The sequence below is a fragment of the Cryptotermes secundus genome, unplaced genomic scaffold (assembly GCF_002891405.2).
Source record: "Cryptotermes secundus unplaced genomic scaffold, Csec_1.0 scaffold10, whole genome shotgun sequence".
Taxonomy (NCBI): domain Eukaryota; kingdom Metazoa; phylum Arthropoda; class Insecta; order Blattodea; family Kalotermitidae; genus Cryptotermes; species Cryptotermes secundus.
This window is the reverse complement of record NW_019735554.1, coordinates 669,702-689,990: the sequence shown is the minus strand read 5'-3', so window position 1 is coordinate 689,990 and position 20,289 is coordinate 669,702. Positions and strand designations below refer to the sequence as shown.

The 20,289-nt window shown below is 38.6% G+C and overlaps 1 protein-coding gene across 4 annotated transcripts in view; it reads left to right on the top strand.

Annotated features, from left to right (window-relative positions):
• Positions 1-20,289, top strand: part of LOC111869516 (dihydropyrimidine dehydrogenase [NADP(+)]) — an 86,463-nt gene that overhangs the window by 48,439 nt on the left and 17,735 nt on the right. For all 4 annotated transcript variants that reach the window (XR_002843678.2, XM_023861095.2, XM_023861094.2 and 1 more), the window contains 4 exons: positions 1,548-1,712; positions 8,958-9,110; positions 9,956-10,076; positions 18,659-18,921. Coding sequence is in view for 3 of the 4 variants with exons in the window: in XM_023861095.2 (XP_023716863.1) it covers positions 1,548-1,712; positions 8,958-9,110; positions 9,956-10,076; positions 18,659-18,921 (702 nt within the window). In the remaining variant the exon portion in view is untranslated. The remainder of the gene's footprint in view (positions 1-1,547; positions 1,713-8,957; positions 9,111-9,955; positions 10,077-18,658; positions 18,922-20,289) is intronic.

Sequence of the window (20,289 nt, the reverse complement as noted above, 5' to 3'; positions counted from 1 at the left end):
CTTAGCCGCAAATTGCACATGTTTAGTTTTACTGAAGTTTAGGGTTAGCAGGTTTGACTTGAACCACTCATTAAGGCAGTCAAAAGAGATATTCACATCCCTATTATATTGTAAGTTATTATTGCTACTAATCACCAAACTAGTGTCATCTGCGAATAAGACTGGTTTAACTGTGCTATTAAAAATTGTATGTTTTCCTTGTTGGCAAGCACAGCAAGCCCACATCAGCAAAGCTTCATCCTGCTGGGCATATTGCTTCTTAGCTTCCAACTCAAAGATAAGTGAGAGAAAAACAGCTGTCAGAACCCTACTCTGATGGGCTTGCATGTACAAGAAAAACAAACACAACATTAAGTATATCATAAATTATAGCTGAATTAATGGCCAAAAGTGTAAGCCACAAGTAAATTTGTAAACCATAATAAATTAATATGAGTAAATGTCTAATAATCATCTTAATCAAATAATAACTTGATTAAGTCATGGAAGAGAAATGGCAAAAACACTCAGACCTCCAAAAATAAGGGCCCTTCAGATGAGCATCCAAAACACAATGTCAATTTTCGCACAAAAAAAAAAATGCTACAGTGATTTTTATTAAATTTTAGTAACTTTTGGAAACCATCTACCGAAATAAAGTGTCACAGATAGTATTTTTGGGAACATAACAACAGTATATGCACCAGGTGCCCAAATCCAAAATGTTGATTTTGTCAAGAGCTGTACTCTTCAGAAAGATTTGTCTGTTGTCCAGTAAGCACCAAAAGTCTACTGATTGCACAGATTTTATGCTTTGTAAGGAACACCTCAAGACAGGACACACATTTTATACTCAGTGCAGTTTTTCTTAAGTCATACAGATTTGAGGTTATTAAGTAACTACTGTGCTATATATACATTTCCAAACATCTTTGATTAACAATCAAAGGCGGTCTTATGAATTAAAATGGAGATTTTGAATCAGTCATCAGTAGCTTTCTGTGTGAATGTGAAGAATACTGAAGTGTCTTTATTCCATGTAGTAATTAAGTGAAATTTCCTACCATGATACTCTCCAGGTCCACATGAATGTGTATGTGCATGTATAATTATAATGTAAATTTATGTAAGAATGTAAATAATTATAATGTAATTTTATGTAAGAATGAAAATACTTATTTTCCTTGTCTGAAAGAAAAATACATGAATATACTTCAGTTTAATCTGAGTGTGAGGCCTTCATTAGAGATTTAGTTGCTGTGTGTTATGGTAAAAAGTAAAAAAAAGTAAGTAAAGCTATCCCTGTAACAGGCCGTGAAGGCCCATAGGGTTGTGAGACGTTGTGGGTCCCAATTATCTAGACAGTCAGCTCAACGATGGTAGTAAGGTTGTCAGCCTTACCTACCGGCCGCGCTTTACTCCCCGGGAAAGTTATTTAGTGTTATGGTACTTATAGGAAAGCAACCACATTCTGGTCAAAGAACTGGCATGTCTGTTTGTATCTCATGATGACTGAATGTTAGAATCATTTTCTTACGAATCACACTTCTGCTGACTTATTGCTACAGGACCTTGTGACTAATGTTTCACCAAGAATTGTGAGAGGAACAACATCAGGTCACCAGTATGGTCCACAGCAGGGCTCCTTCCTGAACATTGAGCTCATCTCAGAGAAATGTTGTGCATATTGGTGTCAGAGTATAGCAGAGCTGAAGAAGGACTTTCCAGACAAGGTAATGACTGAATTGAATTAGAGATATCATAAAGAAGTGGATGAAGCCACTATTTTATATGTTTCAGATATAAATATGAGATAAAATGCTGTTTTTCCATCAGAAAATATTGAACATTCTCTTAACTTATCCAGGAGCCTATTTCTGCTAGATTCCTGAGCACAGTTACTATTGTGCAGCAGGATGTTGTTGTTATTACATGATTAATTGTACAGTAGGGCCTTGAAACCAGTCATTAATTGGTTCCTTGAAAGTGTGATCAATAAGGAATGATGGCTGCAGAGCAGTTTCTTGTGCATTATGTTGGTAATTTTTTCAGGAGAATCATAAAGTAGAGCACTGAAACTCATTTGTTTGGGGTAATAAACGGTAATGAACGTTGGTTTATCAATAATGTTATCAGTTTAAATATGCAGTGTGTATATTAGTTTATAATACTGCTTAAAGTAAGAATCACTTCCCCTCTTCATGTCAGGGACTTACAGTCCAGAAGTTGAGCCATAATTTTTCTTCTTGCAAAATGAGCCTACAGTTGACTGCATTCTGACTTTTTACTCATTCATGTCTTCCTTGTAGCAGTGAAGGCAAGCTTCCACATTCCTAATGACCCTGGAGGATCTGTTTATTCAGGTTTTCATGTAAGTCACTGCCTGATCTTCAAGTGACTCATCTGAGGTCTTGAATTAACTTACTTGAACCAGGTCTTGCATGTTGAGCTCTTCAGTGTGTGCCTGTAACAGTTCTTTTGCATAAGAAATTTTGACTTTAAGCCTAAATGCTTTCCAGCTTAAGAACCCTTTCCTGCATTTTTTAAAGGTTTCTCCTCTTGGTATGCAGGGGAATCAGCAAAACATACAGGCCATAACTTTCTCCATGCAACATTCATGCACTATGAATGGGCTTTATTCTGGGCTATTACAGTGATGTTGATAGCATTCTTAACAATTAAACCTTTCCAAGATTCATTCCCTTGAATTAGGTTTGTTTTCACCAATGTTTCCTTCAAGCATTTAGTGTCAAGTTGGTCTTCCTGAAATAGATCTTTACTGCAGGACAAAAATAATGGCAGAACCACTCTTGGAATGAGGAGGCCTCATTAACTGCAAGATTTCTTGTTGGATTTGAGGTTCTCATGATGGTGGCTGTGAAGAGTGTGGTCTTCAGGGCTGTAACATTGTGATGTTTAGAGAGAGCCTGATGTTTTTCACAGGAATATGTTGCCTCCATCCTAACGGTCAAAGAGTGAGTGAATCAAGGAACAGCAGAAGCAAGTGGAAATTTTAGCTTCCATATGTGTTCTCATCTATAGAGAGCTTATGACCAGGAAATATCTTCTTCTCCTTTTGTGCTAAGTCTTTTGTTGGACATCTTATTTCAGAAAAACCTCATTTCATTTTTGTTGGAAACTTGTTCAGAATTTTATCCAAGTTCCTCAGTAATTCATGCATTCTCACTGATAAAACACTGCTGCTTGGATATGTACACTTGCTGATCCACAACCAAATGAATTCCAGTCCTAAATTTAAATTTATTGAATGAGCCATTACATGCAAAATATTCAGTATGGCATTTTCTCTCACTGCTTTTGAGATTGTCAAAATTTTCTTAGCCCTCTGCCTCATCAATGTGAAATTCATGTTAGCTCCTAGCTTGTTTATGACAAATCCAAATTAATACCAACTTTTATTATTTTGTTTTCTGTGAAATCAATGTGTGTACAGATATACTATATGTATATTAAAAGCTTACATCATTGTACATGTACAAGACGTGATGATGGCTGAAAGGCTAAAACATGTAAGCAAAATAAGAACAACAGTATAATACAACAGTATGATGCAATGATACAATATTCCTAATAATAAGTTCTCCATTTTCAACAAAACATTTTTTTCTGATTCTGAAACATTTAGCTGTGCCAGACACGGCTAATTTTGCAAGCCTTCATGTTTTTGTTTATCAGCTATAGCTCATACTGTTGTGATATTCCTCATTCATATAAGATGTCAAATGCTTATTTGTCAGATTCAAAATTATCAACAATTCTTATTTTCAGTCTTTAATTTGGAACTGCTCATTGCCTGTTAGCTTTCTCACTTGGTATCATAGATGTGGCAGTGAGTTTATAGCAGAAGTAAAGTGAATGTTACATAGAGTCAGAAGAGAACCTGTACGAGATTGTATTGCTGTGAGTGTTCCTGTCAGACTAATGCTGCTGATCAGCACATGGTGTGTGAGAAAAGTGGTGAGAGTATGGTGGATATGAGAAGCAAAGATGGAAACGCAAATTATGATGTAAACTAGTGAACAATGTATGTGAGAAACACTGATACTGGTACATGAAGTCAGTACTTCTTGAAGATGTTGATGTTTTGTTATGGGACCGGCCTGATAGTAGCTGTGTACGTTAAATAATGGGAAGTCTTTGATTAACCTTATAGGATATATGAAACAGGTGGATTGATGATTTACCTTTCAAAAATATGTATAAGAAGTAGGGCATTGGGGTACTTTCACCTGGAATGCAGTGATGAAAGGATATTTAACTTAACTAGTGTGCCTTCATATTTATTGTCACATATACCGTTCAAAATCTGTCATAATACAAGGCTGAAAATTTTCTTTCGAGTCGTTTAACTTTAGACAGATAAGATTTGGACTGAATTATGTGCTGCATATGAAACCTAGGACAGAAAAAAAGAAAATTAGCGTAATAATGATACTCAACATTTTTAAATGTAGAGAAAAAATACCCTGAGATATTAATTAGTTAGTTATGAGAGGGTGGGTTTCCCCATGCACTGAGACCTGTACTGTTCCATTGTGCTTCCCTCTATGATTTCTACCAGTCTCTATATCCTACCGGTACTGGTGCTTACCATCAGTCCCGCCCAGCCAGCGAGACCGGCTCTACTAGGTGAGAGGTATCTATAATGCTTCCCCCATCTACCAGAGGTATTAGAGACTGCTGTTGGGCGGGAAACGTCCTTGAATTTGGCTCAGTGACCTCCTTTGGAGATATGAGGTTCTTTTACATGCCGTAAAGCTACGACACGGGACCCACGGCTTAAAGTCCCTCCCAGAGGACTTGTTCCCTGAATTTTTCCACCCTTAGAAATTCGACGACCTCCACTGGGTATTTGAACCCGTGTACTACGAGTCATGAGGTGGGAACGTTACCTCTAGACTACGGAGGCCACTTGAGATATTCAGTAACTGGGAACATTCATACAAAATCGTTACACAGCTTGTAATTAAAGGTAATGCTTTCAGATATTTGAAGTTCTCACAACTGTGACTGTGAAGATTATTGTCATCTGGGATGTCATGCTGTGTATTGTTGTAGATTGATAGTGGTGTTTCATAGGAATATTCTGCCAGCATCTTCAGGGTAGTTAGAGGTAGCAAATTCCTCTGAAACATTGATGATGACCTACCAGATTACACAGAACATATTCCAGAAGACAACAGATAGTGCTTATTCTACAAGTAAAGGATATAGAAATAGCTGTACCTTCATCAAGTTTCAAAACAGGAATTCTGTACTTTGTCAGTATATATGATTGCTCAGTTCACCCACAGGTAAGAGGTACACTGTTGTCACATATATGAGATTCTCACAGCTGTGGCTATGAATGCTACTGTTGTTTGGGATATGATGCCACATAATCTGGTAGAACTTGAGAAAGTAAACTACTACCAGATTATGTGGCCTTACCTTCCATAGTATTTCTTATGACATATGTCAGTAATGAATATGTTCATGAATTATGAATGTCAGAGGATATCACAGATATGAACAAATGATTATCTCTTTGTTAAGTGGCTGTGGAGAAAATTGACATATCCTAAGGAAACTGCAAAATTGCAAAGCTTTTGTAAAGGGAAATTATGCAGGATGATGCAAGAAATATTAAATGAAAGTGAACAGTTTTTTTTTACTTACCTGTCTGAAGGCATGGAAATTAACCAGATTGGTCATAATGGAACTTTTTTCATGAATGCTGTGCTGCCAAGAACAATTAACACTTTGCAGACTGGTGGCATATTTTTATGCCCAGTGCTTTTAAACGTAGCAGACCGGTGGCATATTATTATGATTTTAGGACATGTTATGTTGAAACACACTATACCTTGCACTGGCGCCAGGCAGACGCATGACTGGTGTGTGATAGACCTCTTGAATGTTTGCTTCGTAGTCAGTAACATGACCCCGCTGTTTATGATCCAACTGTTTTCCTTTCCCACTCCAAAAGAAAATGCCTTTGTTCATCTTCCAGCTGCATGCACCAGGTAGGAAGTTGCTAGTGCAAAATGGATCAAGGTCGGAAGAAGTTGAGGTCCAAGCGTTTTCTTGGAGAACAAGAAATATCTGACTTGTTCTCCAATGAGCTATCTGACGTCCCTTGTGAGTCTGCTAGTGATAGCGACTCACAATCTGATAGTGAGTGTGGCAGGGGCAAACAAAAAATTGTGACCACAGACACTGAAAGTGAAAGTGACTGTAGCTCCAACGAATGTGCGGGCAGCAACATTGCGGGCATAGCCACATGGGGAAAAGTAGACAAAACGCCTGCTTTGGGACAGTTTACTGGAAATCCAGGGGTGAAGCAAATTCCATCGGACCCAACACAAGTTCCTGAAGTAGTGGAACTGTTTTTTGGAGATAGTTCGTTTGACATGCTATGTTAGGAAACTAACAGAGACTATCTCCAACACTGTGAACATCATGACAGAAGTTATAAGGCGTTGAAGTGGGTTGATGTCACTTCAGCAGAAGTGAGAAATTTTTTTGCAATCTTTCTAATGGGCCATACAAGGAGGGAAAATCTGACAAGAGTATTGGTCAACAGATCCATTTTTAGAAATTCCAGTTTTTGGCAAACTAATGAGCTGTAAGAGATTTGAGCAAATTCGGTGGTGTTTGCATTTCAATGATAATGAACTGCAAACACCATCAACAAGCAGGCTTTTCAAAATTCAGCCCTTATTGAACTTTTTCGTTCAGAAATTTCAGACAGTTTATAAGCCAAACCAGCAACTGTCTTTGGATGAATCTGTGATTCCTTGAAGGGGAAGGCTTCGTATGCGAACATATAATCTTGGGAAACTTATGGCCTACTTGTTCATGTAGTTAGTGAAAGCACTTCAGGCTATATTGGAAATTTAGAAATTTATTCTGGTGAAGGAAAGAAATTACAAGAAACTATTCTTTATGTTTTGGAACCCTATCTTGATCAAAATTACCATGTCTATCAAGACAATTATTGTAACAGTGTGGCATCTGCAGAACACCTACTTTTGAGAAAAGTACATGTTTGTGGAACAATCAGGGTGAACAGAGGCCTTCTTCCAGATCTGAAAGAGGAATGTAAATCCCTGAAACATGGTGAAACCACATTCATGAGATAGGGGGATATTCTTCTTCAGTCCTGAAGGGATACTCATGTTGTGAATATGATTTCCACAATTCACAATTCAGGCATGGTTGTTGTTCAAAGGAGACATGGACAGGTAGAGAAGTCTGTTTGTATTTCTGAGTATAATATGTTCATGAAGGGAGTTGATAGAGCCGATCAGTACTTGGCCTATTATTCTCTTCCTTGGAAAACAGTAAAGTGGACAAAGAAAGTTGCCTTGTGGCTTATAAATTGTGCCATTTTCAATTCATTTTTGGTTTTCAAAAATCTAAACCCTCATTCAAAATTGAAATAAAAGACAGTTCTGCTGAATGTGACAAAAGCCTGGGCTACAGACCAGACTGTGGTGGCAGAACCGGCAGCAGACACAGACTTAGTGTGACCGGGTCCATCAACTCCCACCCCACTCACGCCTCATGTGGACCCCCCCTGGGCAACTCTCGGGTGATATGTGGAAACATACCCTCGTGAAAAGTGTGAAGAGTGAACATGCCAAGGGGAAGCAGCCTTCAAGGCGATGCCGTGTTTGCGAAGTACACAACAAAAGGAGTATGACTGTACATGTGCAAGTTCTGTGTAATGCCACTTCATAAAGGGGAATGTTTCCAGAAATATCACACTCTCAAGCACTTCTAGGAGCATTGATAAGTGTTCTCCAAAAATTTTAGTTCATAAAATTAATTAGGAGATTTTATATTAATTTTTAAAGTGAACAGTGCACAAGTTAGGGTAGTAGGTTTAAAAATGCTGGTCTCCAGGGTGATTTAAATATTTAAATTGCCGGTCCGCGAAGTGTTAAGTTTGGACCTGAGAAGATAACAAATTGAAAAATCTTGAAATAGCCTTTAAATGCTGAAGTGGATTTGACGGTTACTGATCATAGTACTTTTGCAGTCTGCTTCAGTGAGAACTGGGAAGTCTCACTCATTAAGCCAAAATTAGAGGCACTGTGCAACAAGAATAGAAATTTCAATACATTCCTTCAAAAGAAGTGTGCATAGATGGATTTGTCGAACTTATGTTCTAATGGAAAACAGTGTATGGAAATGGAAGGTGACTGTACATAAATAGAATGATAAAATTATTGTAACATGTGCACAAGGTAATAAATAAAATTAAGTCCTAAAATTGTTTGTGTACTGCTCACGTAATGAAGAAGAATATTCCTCTCAAATCTGTTATTTCTTTAGCTGGACAAGGAGAGGGTCTGAACCTATTCCCTGTCCAGGCCCATTCCCTCCTCCCTTTCCCCACTAAAACCTGGCCACCATCTCCAAACCAGTCAACTTACAGCACAGAAGCCTAGACATTTGGATGGGTAACATCAGTTGCCCTCACCTCGGCTGGTTGCACAACTTTCCTTAGGTGCTGTCCCTGTTGTACCAGATGAGGCACAAATCCCCACTTTCTTGCCCTTCTTCCATTTTTTGAAACAGTATCCTCTGTATACACATAAACTCATGCATGACACTGAAGATTAAGTAGGATGTACCTCCGAATTATTAGGAACATCACCCACAACCACACAAGACAACAATGCAAGAGTGGAATTACTGTCAAGAATTAATTACTGTGAAGGCCTAAAATGAGTAATTGTGATATGTTGTTTCCTATCCCCAAACCTTTTTCTCCATCCCTCCCAAATTTTCCACCGTGAACAACCAAATGTCTAAGATCGGTCACGGTGTAAGGTGGTCCAAGGTACAAACCCTTCTCCTAATAATGTACTTTGTTATAAGATCATAATTCTCCAATCTGATATGTGGTATCGTATACCTGTTTCATTCTCTTCTTTCTGTTGCTGATTATATTAACCCTTTTCCAGATTGTGATTGCAAGTGTAATGTGCTCCTACAGCGCCTCAGACTGGACAGAACTTTGCCAAAGAGCAGAAACATCTGGGGCAGATGCTCTTGAACTCAACTTGTCATGTCCACACGGGATGGGTGAATCAGGCATGGGGCTGGCATGTGGTCAGGTAAAGCATCCTCTTCAGTGATTGGGTGCCTCAAATATATGCGGTATATTTAGACACTATAAAGTACGTCATTTTTGTTGTTCATTCGAAACTGACTCATTAAGTGACTAATTCTCTGGTAAGAGCCCAAAGATGTAACACAGCTGTATTAAAGCCTGCCATTGAATATGATCATGAGCCAGTTACAATCTCCTCCCATAATCACAACAAATTTCCTTAAGATCCAGCTTCATGTCATCCATCCATCTCCTTTTCAGTCTTAGAAGTGGTTGTTTTCCAAGAAGTTTGTTGGCCAGAGTTCATCTATCTCCCATGTCCTAGGCATATGTCCAGCCATCCTAGTTTTTTACATTTCAGCTTGTAATTTTTCTTTATTCCATCAGAGGAAGAGACCACAAGTGGCAGCATTGTCTGTGTGTATCTCTTAGTACTTTGTGTTCTGGAAGGCAGACTTCATGATAACAGTTCTGAACTGAAAAATAACAAACATTTCCTAAATTTATTTTTTTTTTTCATAATTTCATATTAAACCTAATTTCATCCATTATTTTTCTCAGGAACATTTTGAAACATTCTCAGATGATGTATTACATGTAATATTTATGACTTTGGTTCTGTGTCATGGTACATGTGCTTAGTTTTATACTTAATTTGCTTATAGATTTCATTGTTGGCCTTTAGGAGGATAATTTCTGCATTGAAATTCATGCTATTTCCTTCCAACAAGTTAACATCATCAGAACAAACTAGTACTTCAGCTCTAGGCCTTCCTGAAGGCATAATCTAGAGTAACATTAAAGCAATGGGGAGAGGCATAATATGTAACATTTGTTTATGGTGTATAGGATCCAGAACTTGTCCTCAACATTTGCCGATGGGTGAGAGCAGCTATAAAAATTCCGTTCTTTATAAAAATCACACCGAACATCACAGATATTGTATCCATAGCAAGAGCAGCTTATGAAGGTATGAAGATAAATAAACATGGTCATTAATGTGAAATGATCTGTGTACTATTTATGTACAACTTTTTTTTAACAAACAGTTATTGTGAAAAATTAATTACTACCATGATTGTTTTATGCTGTGACATATAACTAGATATATGCAAACAAATAAGTGAATTATCTTTCTACAGGAAAGGAACTGTGTTGAATTCTTAGAATCTTCTGCCTTAATCTTCACCAAACTGAAGAACAGAGTGACATACTTCAGCATATGATATGTACCAGTGCTGAAGAGGACTATCTTTTGGGATGTGATGTCACGTAGTTCTGGTAGATCATTCAGCACTCTGCTTCCTGCTTGTTGCTTGGTTGTCTTAGTCTTTGACCCAGAAAATGGAGGCAGGAGAGGTTGGTAACTTCTGCCAGACTGTATGGACTCACATTCCAGAAGATAGTACTCTTCGTAGTCATTTTGAGAACCTCAGCTGTGACAGTGTGCAAGTGCTGTTCTCTGTGTTACCATATTCTTAAATTGAGGGAAACAAGGTATGTATAGTGAAACCTGTTGGAATATAGATATTTGAAAGAAGGAAAAAGAAGCTGAGAGAAAATGTGATGGATTTGAGAGAAATATGAGGGGACTTCATTAAGTAATGGCAGATAGACCGGATATTTGATAGGATGGGACACAACCATATGAAACTACTACAGCATATAGAGATATCTACAGGGCAGGTTCTGACAGCATGCAACTGATGACAGGACAAGTGTGATACAAACCACAGTGCAAGAATCATGGCCGCCCTGCCAGAAAATTGCACCAGAGAGGAGTGGCATTATGTAATAATACTTTTGTCATCAGAAGGAGCGAAATTGAGGGAGATTCACAGAAGAATGGTTCAGACCAAACATCTGTCACTGATGAACATTGCTCAGGTCGCCTGTGCACAGCTGTCAGTGATGCGAATGTTGCCCACATGGACACACTTATTGGTGAGAACAGGCAGATTTCTGTGGATTGAGTTGCAGAGCTTTCTTGACATGTTCCTATGCTGAGGGCGAAGAGTTTCTTGTGCGCATTATCGTGGGGGATGTAAACCTGGGTTCATTATTGTGAACCAGAATCAAAAAGATAATCCATGGAATGGCAACACACTTCCTCTCATGCCAAGAAACATTCAAGTCGGCACCCTCTGCTGGTAAACTCATGCTGACATTGTTCTGGGATATTAATGACCAATTCTTGAACACTGTTAGGAGAAAGGAGAGACATTCAACAGTTTAAGGTACAACGCCATACTGGAAGAGAAACTGAAGCCTGCAATTCACTGTCATCGTGGACTTCTGTCCAGAAATGTCCTTCTTCTCCATGAGAATGTGTGATCACACACTGCTGCTGCAACAGTTACCACCATCCAAACCTCTCTCCATCTGACTATCATTTGTTTGCCACGCTTAAAGAAGCATTGCGAGGACGAAGATTTCACAGTGACAACAAGGCAGAGGAGACTGTGCATTTCTGGCTTTGACAGCAACCAAAAATTTTTGTTTTCTACTGGAAAATAGAAGCTTGTTGAAAGATGTGAAAAGTGCATTGCAGAGAATGGTGACTTAACCCAAAAGTTCATTACCATCTTCACAAAAGCAATCCACTGGTCCCTATCCTGAGCCAGATCAATCCAATCCATACCATCCCATCCTCTCTCTCTAAGATCCATTTTAATATTGTCCACCCACCTACGCCTTGGTCTTCCCAGTGGTCTTTTTCCTTCTGGCTTTCCCACCAATATCCTATATGCAATCCTCATCTCCCCCACTCGTGCTACATGACCTGCCCACTTCATCCTCCTTGGCTTGATCATTTTAATTATACTTGGAGAAGAGTACAAGTTATGAAGCTCCTTACTGTGCAGTTTTCTCCAACCTCCTGTCACTTCATCTCTCTTCGGTCCAAATATTCTCCTCAGCACCCTTTTCTCAAACACTATGAGCCTGTGTTCCTCCCTTAATGTCGGAGACCAAGTTTCACACCCATACAGAGCCAAAGCAGATTTATAGTTTTGTATATTCTAATTTTATTGTTTTTGGACAGCAGACAAGAAGAAAAAAGGTTCTGGACTGTATGGTAGCAAGCATTACCTGCNTTTTCCTCAGAAAATCTATACTATTTAATTCTTGATTAAATATTAATGTTTCATTCCTCTATTCGTAATAGCACTTAGTTTAATGATAATGGAATTATTATTACTGTTATAATTATCGCTTATTTGTTTGTTTACTTTTACATTTATTCGTTATTATTTCTTCCAATTACTTAACTGTATTTTGTATTTGACTTCTAATAAGTTTGTATGTAATGTAATTCAGTCATCTACACTGTGCTGAGTCTGTAATTGGCCTTGCGGCTGTTGACTCGGCACATTAATAATAAAGTATTGAATTGAATTGAATTGAATTGAATTGAATTGAAATATCTTAACTGTGCCACATTTTCAAAACATCTGTTTTGTATCTTTATATCATGATTTGCCCTGCATTTTTTGATGAGACAGCAACAAATAACATCTTATTTGGATCTGTATATATGATGTGCATCTCAATATAACGCCATTTTCCCTTACTTATTGAAGTCTCTGCGTATTTTATGAGTGCGTCAGTAGGATAAAACTGGCTCAGATAGCTTGTTCTAGTGTTAGTGTTGAAACTTAAGGTTCTATTACCAGCAAGTTTATTAGTTATCCACTTAATTAGTTTTTTTCATGGAATTTTTACCAGTGGATCCAAATTGAAAAAGAACAAACCACAGTTGCAGAAAAATGCAGCAGACTGAGGTCTTTATAATGCACTGTGGGGAGGTTCTTATAATAGAGTAGGGTGATTGTGTTATCAGCAATAATGAAATGATTTTGATGTGCTACTAATAGAATGAAAGCAATCTTCTTTGCTTTTTCTGTTATGCTGAATATCTTAAAGATGTAGAACAGATGTAAATGTGGTGACTGTGTGGTATGTAGGCTGAAGCTTATGCACATGAAGACATGGGTAGAAGCATTCCTTTGCTGTTAGGCTAGCATATGTGATTGACTCATGAGGAGGAGAAACATGGTATGTGGAGGGTTTTGAAGTGGGGAAATGGATGATCTTGAATAGCCACTAACTCTGAATTTTGACAGAGATTAGGAAAATTGGCAATGAAAATGCAGCACGTATTTCAGATTGTGTGTAGGGAACAATTGTTATCTATTTACATGTGCTGTCAGCATCTCATACTATGTAGTGTCGAATGGTAGAATGTTTAGTGAATAATGAATTGAAAGACATGTGGAAGGAAGGTGTCATCGCCTGTGATCCAGGCATTTGCCTCAAGGAACTGAGGGAGAGTATGAGAAATTTCAAAATCCTTAGTCAGGACAGTTGGTCTCCAGGCTAAAGATTTGAACCCCAGACAAAGCAGGAATGCTGTCCTACACACTTGACTATGACATTCATTTTAATGAACAGACATGTCCCATTCCAGTGTGTCTGAATGGTATGAGAGGTATGAAGATGATCATGAATGCATTAAATATGATTCAGACTGCAGGAGATTGTGTCTTCTGATTATTATCAAGTGGTAGAACTGATGGCAGGGAAAGTGAAGAATTTTTTATATGTAATAGCCGCAGCCCACAACACATTGTTGTACCAAGAATGCTGATGCAGTAATACTGAAGGGGTACTTAAAGACCACTGGTGAGATGATCAACACAACAGCTAATAATGATCTAGAATTTTCTGTGTGATTGAGAGCTGTAATGGAATGTGGTGTTTTGTGTAATAATAATAATTTGTTTAACATCCATAACTGTTACACAGGCACAATTGTAAAAGTCAGTTGAAAGCAACCAAACACTACATGTCAACAGCTCTTAAAAAATATAACAGTGAAGAAACAAACTCCGTGGGTTTAGTCCACAAGCAACTGCTGCTTGTTAGTGAAGTTAGTGGCAACTTCGGCGGGTACAGGGTGTCATGTAGTCAGTGCAACTAATCCCCTCAGCCGTTAATTTCGGTTTTCTAGACCGGAGCCACTCCTTTTCCATTTATCCTCACTAGGCTGAGTGGACCCCGTTCCAGACCCACTACTTCTCAGAAAATTTGGTAGCGCTGGGAATTGAACCCAGGGCTTCTGGATCTGTAGCTAGGAACTGTGACCACTAGACCACAGAGGCAATCTTAAAAAATCTACAAAACAATGTGCAAGACAGTGTACAATACCATTCCTTTTTGATCAGTATCCTCTTGTTAATATCTTACCAAACACTGATGTTGAATTTTTGACAAAGGTATTGTATATGACTGGCCCAGCTTACATTTTCTGTGATGTAAATACCTAAAATTTTAAATTTGATAAATGAATTTGTTATTTAAATATAGAACAGGTCCATGAATTAATCTAAATCCTCTTTCCTGAAATAGTATTGCTTTAGTCTTTTCCATATTTATTATAAGATTATTTGTCAAGAACCAATTTTGTAATTGTTTCATCATAAACAACAAGAACAAAAGGGGTCCCAAGACAGAACACTGAGGTACACCATATTTTATTTCTTTACATGAAGAAGTATATGTGTTTATTTTTGAGGTCTTTTCATCTGATTGCTGTATTTCCACAAACTGATTTCTGCCAGTAAGATATTGTGACATGTATAGCCATTGCTATGTAAACATGTTCCCACGAAGAAAAATTCTTGGCCAACAACAAGCAAAGAGCTTTCTATTTCTAGGCAAGGCACAGTAAACAAGTTTAGTCAACATTAGAGACAGTGTGTGTGGAGGCTATATAATGGCATTTACAGAATAACACCGGATAACTACCAGTTGTAACTACAAAGAATTATGAAACTCATCCATGAGTGTATTTTTCCTCTAAGTTCATACAGCTCCAATTTGGCAAGCAGTAGCTTATGCTATGTTATATCAAAGGCCTTAGTTAAATTTAAAAAATATGCCCATAACTAATAGCCAATTATCTAATGCTTTCTGATATCCTCTATAAAGGTTTGTGTTCCTGTATTAGATTTCTTCTCTCTGAAGCTCTTTTGAGCCTCAGGTATCATGTTGTGTTTGTTTAGGAAGGTCAGTACTCTTTTATATATTAATATTTCAAGAATTTTCGAAAGAGACAGTCAAAATCTTCATCGAAAAATGTAAACTTGAGAACTAAATATCTGGAAATTAGCATTCTTACCAAGAGCCACAAAGTCCTGACAGGAACACTCGAAAGTGAAGGTAATAATGAAGTTCTTTGCTGACTGACAGAGCATTACGAGGTCTGACAATAAAGTTTGCGAAATTGCCACTCTGTGCTTGCCATGCCAGCAGCGGAAGGAAACCTCAGTATGGTTTGATGATATTAGCATATCAGCATTTCACGGCTATGTTGTTAATGATCTATGGCAATCTCTTTCTGAGTGGCGTCCATTATTGTCTGAGTGTGTTTTGGTGTGCCGTAGTGAGTATCATCATCAGTAATCTGTCAAGACGACAGGTCCACAGTCTCTTCCAAAACAATTCCTCCATTTAATGCGATCTAGAGCTTTCTCCTTCAAATGACAGTATCCTCTTCTGTCCCCAAGGTCATCCAGCATCTTCTTACGTCTTCTTCCTCGTCTTCTTGTCACTTCTATCCGCCCATCTATCTTTCCTTCGATAGCTTCTTTTAGAAGGCAGTTTCTGCGTAAAACATGACCAATCCAATTAGCCTTCCGTTTTCTTATTTCATGTAGGATATTCCTCTGCTCACTGACTCTAATTAACACTTCTTCATTTCTCACATAATCGGTCCAACTGATCTTCTCCATCCTTCTCCAACACCACATTTCGAAACTTTCCACATGTTTCTGATCTACTGCCCTAAGTGTCCATGTTTCAGCCCCATACAGAGCTATGCTCCAAATGTAGCATTTCACTAGTTTCTTCCTCAAATTTAAGTCCAATTTGCTGGTAAAAAGATTCTTCTTCTTGCTAAATGCAGCTTTTGCCATGGCAATCCTGGATTTAATTTCACAAGTACACCTTCCATCATCTGTTAACAAGCTACCCAAATATTTAAAACATTTCACATTCTCCAGTTGTTTTTGGTCTATCTTTATTGTGACTGGGGTTGGTTGTCTCGAAATTTTCATTACTTTCGTTTCTTCCACATTCATTTTCATGCCATAGCACCTTCCAATTTCAATTAGTCTATCAATCATGCTCTGTGGCACAGTTTCTTCCGTAGCCATTAACACAAGGTCACACAAGTAACATTAACACAAGTATGTCGGAGCTTTAATTAGAGTAATGAACAAACATTAAATTTCTTGTTAAACTTGGCAAGAGTGGAAGTGAAATCAGAGAGATTTTAGTGCAAGTTTATGGGGATAATGCTATGAAGAAGACAGCAGTTTACAAATGGGTGACACGTTTTTCTGAGGGAAGAGAAGGTGTCAGTGACAAAGAGAGATCAGGATGGCCAGCAACGAGCAGAACTGAAGAAAACATTGCTAAAGTTCATCAAATTATGCTTGAAAATCATCAGCTGACTGTCAGGAGTATAGCAGAGCAAGCAAACATCGACAGAAAAGTTAGGAAAATCTTAACTGAAGATCTTGACATGAGTAAGGTGTATGCAAAAATGGTCTCAAAGGAGCTCACCGAAGAACACTGTCTGTGAGGGAGCTTTTACCTAGTAAACAAACAACTTTGCTGTTCACGAGATCTAGCCCCCAGTGACTTTTTTCTATTCCTAAAGAAAAGGACACATTGAAGGGAAGGTATTTTGATGACACTGATGACATCAGGAGTAATAACAGTGGTAGCTCTGAAGGCCATTCTACAAAATCAGTTCCAGAATTGTTTTGAAAGGTGGACTAGGCGCTGGTACCGGTGCATAGCTTCCCAAGGATAGTAGTTTGAAGGCAACCACAGTGATATTCAGCAATGAGGTATGTAGCACTTTTACCACAATGAGTTCGCGATATTTATTGTCGGACCACGTATGTATCATGGGTTTATTACAGAAGGTTCTGTAGTCAACAAGGATAGATGTGAGGAGTGTTTGCTATTTTTACTTCTTTTCGTGTCTGAGGGAGTGGGTGTAGTGGTGACTCTCAGAGGTTGAAGTTGCATTGCAGGAAGTGTGGATGTAGCTGCTGAAGAACAATATGTTGAAGGAGACTTCATGTAGAGCTTCTTAATGTTATCAGACTGAGATATGGCTCCTGTTTCAGAACTTTAAGCAGTTACTTCTTAAGCATGAAAATACTGTGACATGTTGCACAATGGAGGACACCCCCTCCCTACCCAGCGGTGACGTGGCGGGTGAGTCAGCGCTCCGTCCCCCCTCCCCCCTCCGCACTGTGACATGGCAAGCAATGCCGACATGGGCAACAGGCAACAGCACTGCGACTATATAAGGGAACTACACAGCTGCCAAAGGCAGTTAACGTGTAGCCATCCCCGGAGAAAGTTAAAATGTACCAGCCGCCGAAGTTAGTTCTCAAGACAGCTGCCTACGAGTTGAATTGAATTGTGGTAGTCACCGAGTTTAGTTGTAACGAGTGAATCATGGTAGAGTGGACAGATTTGTGTGTAGGGTTTGTAAACTGTGGAAACCCGTAACATTGTTGTAAATAATTGTAGCCGATACTTGCAGATTGTTAAATAAACCTGTTAACAGTCCGAACAGCGTCTTCAGTAATGAACCACGTTACAATACATTCTGCAACATGGTTTTATTATTTATTAGTGGAAGATCCCTTTGAAATTCAACTGGGAGTAATACTTTTATATCTTTAACCTTCAGCTCTTTTCTTATTTGCCTTTATCCCTTTCATACCTTCATCTGATTCCATCTTTTTTACATTAACACAGGGAATGATTCAATTATTTTATTATGGTGTTACCTGGCTTAGTGAGTGATACATTTTATGTGGCCTATCATAGATGCATATGTATGTTTTATACTTTGTGATATCCAGTAGGATTTGTATTGTATGATTAAATACCATATTATTATTTTGTTCTCTAGTATAAGCAATGACAGATTTTGTATCTATATATGTGTATATAGATCTCTGGATGATACATTAAATATGAATATGAATCTGTATTCTTCAGATGGCACAATTTTAAACACAAGGCTGCTGCCTGTGTAAGTGCATGAAACCTACTCTGATGTGAAAAATGACATAAGACACACACATGCCTAGAACTCACATAATCATGAACTGTCTCATACTGTATATAGTATATATGTTGGTACACAAGCTGGAAAGTCTTCACTAACCCTGGCAATATAAGTACATTAAACTGTTACATAGTTTATTTTAGACAAGTAGAGATTTTAAAGTCACTAGTGTATTGAGAAAATTGAGTGGACAGAGGTTGTGAAATGCATATGAAAGCGATTTTATGAAGAAATGCAGTTTTCTGTTGATGAGCTCCCAACCTTTCCATTGAAAAATCCACAGATGGAAGTAACAGTCACCATAAAGTGATAAAGAACTGCTCAGGTGTGTGACGTGGAAACCTCGGAATTTAGATGTAGTTTGACTTGAAGCTGTGTTCTGGTTGCAGGTGGAGCTGATGGTGTGTCTGCTATTAACACATTATCAGGATTGATGGGATTGAAGGCAGATGCAAGTCCATGGCCTGCAGTGGGAAGGGACAGGCTTACTACATATGGTGGAGTGTCAGGCAATGCAGTAAGGCCAGTTGCCTTGCGAGCTGTCTCAGCAATCGCTAGTGCACTCCCAGGGTTTTCTATCATGGGAATAGGTGGTATTGATTCTGCTGAGGCAGGACTGCAGTTCTTGCATTGTGGTGCATCAGTGTTGCAGGTATACCATAGACAGACAAATGGAAAACACTATATGAAATGATTTTGTGCATAAGAAAAATTAACTTAACCTCTGAGTATCTGTATCCTCGGTCTAGAAAACCGAAATTAATGGCCGTGGGGATTCATTGCGCTGACCACGCGACACCCTCTATCTGCTAAAGTTGGCACTAACTTCGCCGACAAGCGGCGGTCACTCAGTCGGTATAGTTCGCTTGCAGACTAAAGGCATGGAGTTTTTTTTGTTTGTATCTGTATCCTTAATAATGGCCAGCTAATTTCTAGAACAATAATGTGAATTGATGTCCTTGGTGTATTAAGAAGCTCAGAATAATAGAGCAAATCAGCAATGTCATGAAATTCAAGGCACTGAGTTATTTCCCTTATAGAGATTATTGTTTGGAAATTTGGAGATAAATTTTTATACATATGTAATAGCAATACCAATATGTGATTTGTGTATGTACGAGGTCTGTCCCAAAAGTATCCGACTATATTTTTCCCCGCAGTAAGTAATGGCGAAAGGGTGGGGAAACTGAGCGTAGTGGTAGAAGGGACTTTCATGGCCATGCATAATTTTTTGCTGCTTCACAACACCTCCAGATTAGTCTGTTGCTACCAGATAACAAAGTGGTGTAACACGTGTTCGTCACATCCTTGTTTTGCCCTAGATGACAGAACGTTTTGAGCAGCAATATTGCCTCAAGTTTTGTCAGAAACTCAAGCGGAAACAGTATGCAAAATTCAGCAGGCTTTTAGCAATGATGCAATTGGGTTCACTCAAATTAAAGTGTGGTTCAACTGCTTTAAGGATGGCTGCATGTCAACCGACAGTAACCAGCATTCTGGGAGACTCAATGAACCAGTATGCTGATATCATTGACCAAGTGTGGACATTGATCATGGAAGACCTTCGTATGACCATCCAGGAAGTTGCTGATAAGGTTGGGATTAGCAGAGGTTCTACAAACACGATTTTAACTGAGGATTCGGACATGCGAAGAGTGGCAGCAAAATTTGTGCCCAAGCTGCTTTAGCCAGAGCAGCAACAACTCCACCTTGAGGTCGCGCAGGACATATTGGAGTGTGCTAACAGGGATCCTGAGTTCCTGGAGACTGTGATCACTGGTGATGAGTCATGGGTGTACGGATATGACCCAGAAACCAAGGTCCAGTCATCACAAATGAAGCATCGAACATCTCTAAGGCCCAAAAAAGCATGACATGTTCGGAGCAATGTGATTAGTTAGTTAGTTATTGGAGAGGGTGGTTTCCCCATGCACTTAGACCTGTATTGGTCCATTGTGCTTCCCTCTATGATTTATACCAGTCTCTATATCCTACCGGTACTGGTGCTTACCATCAGTCC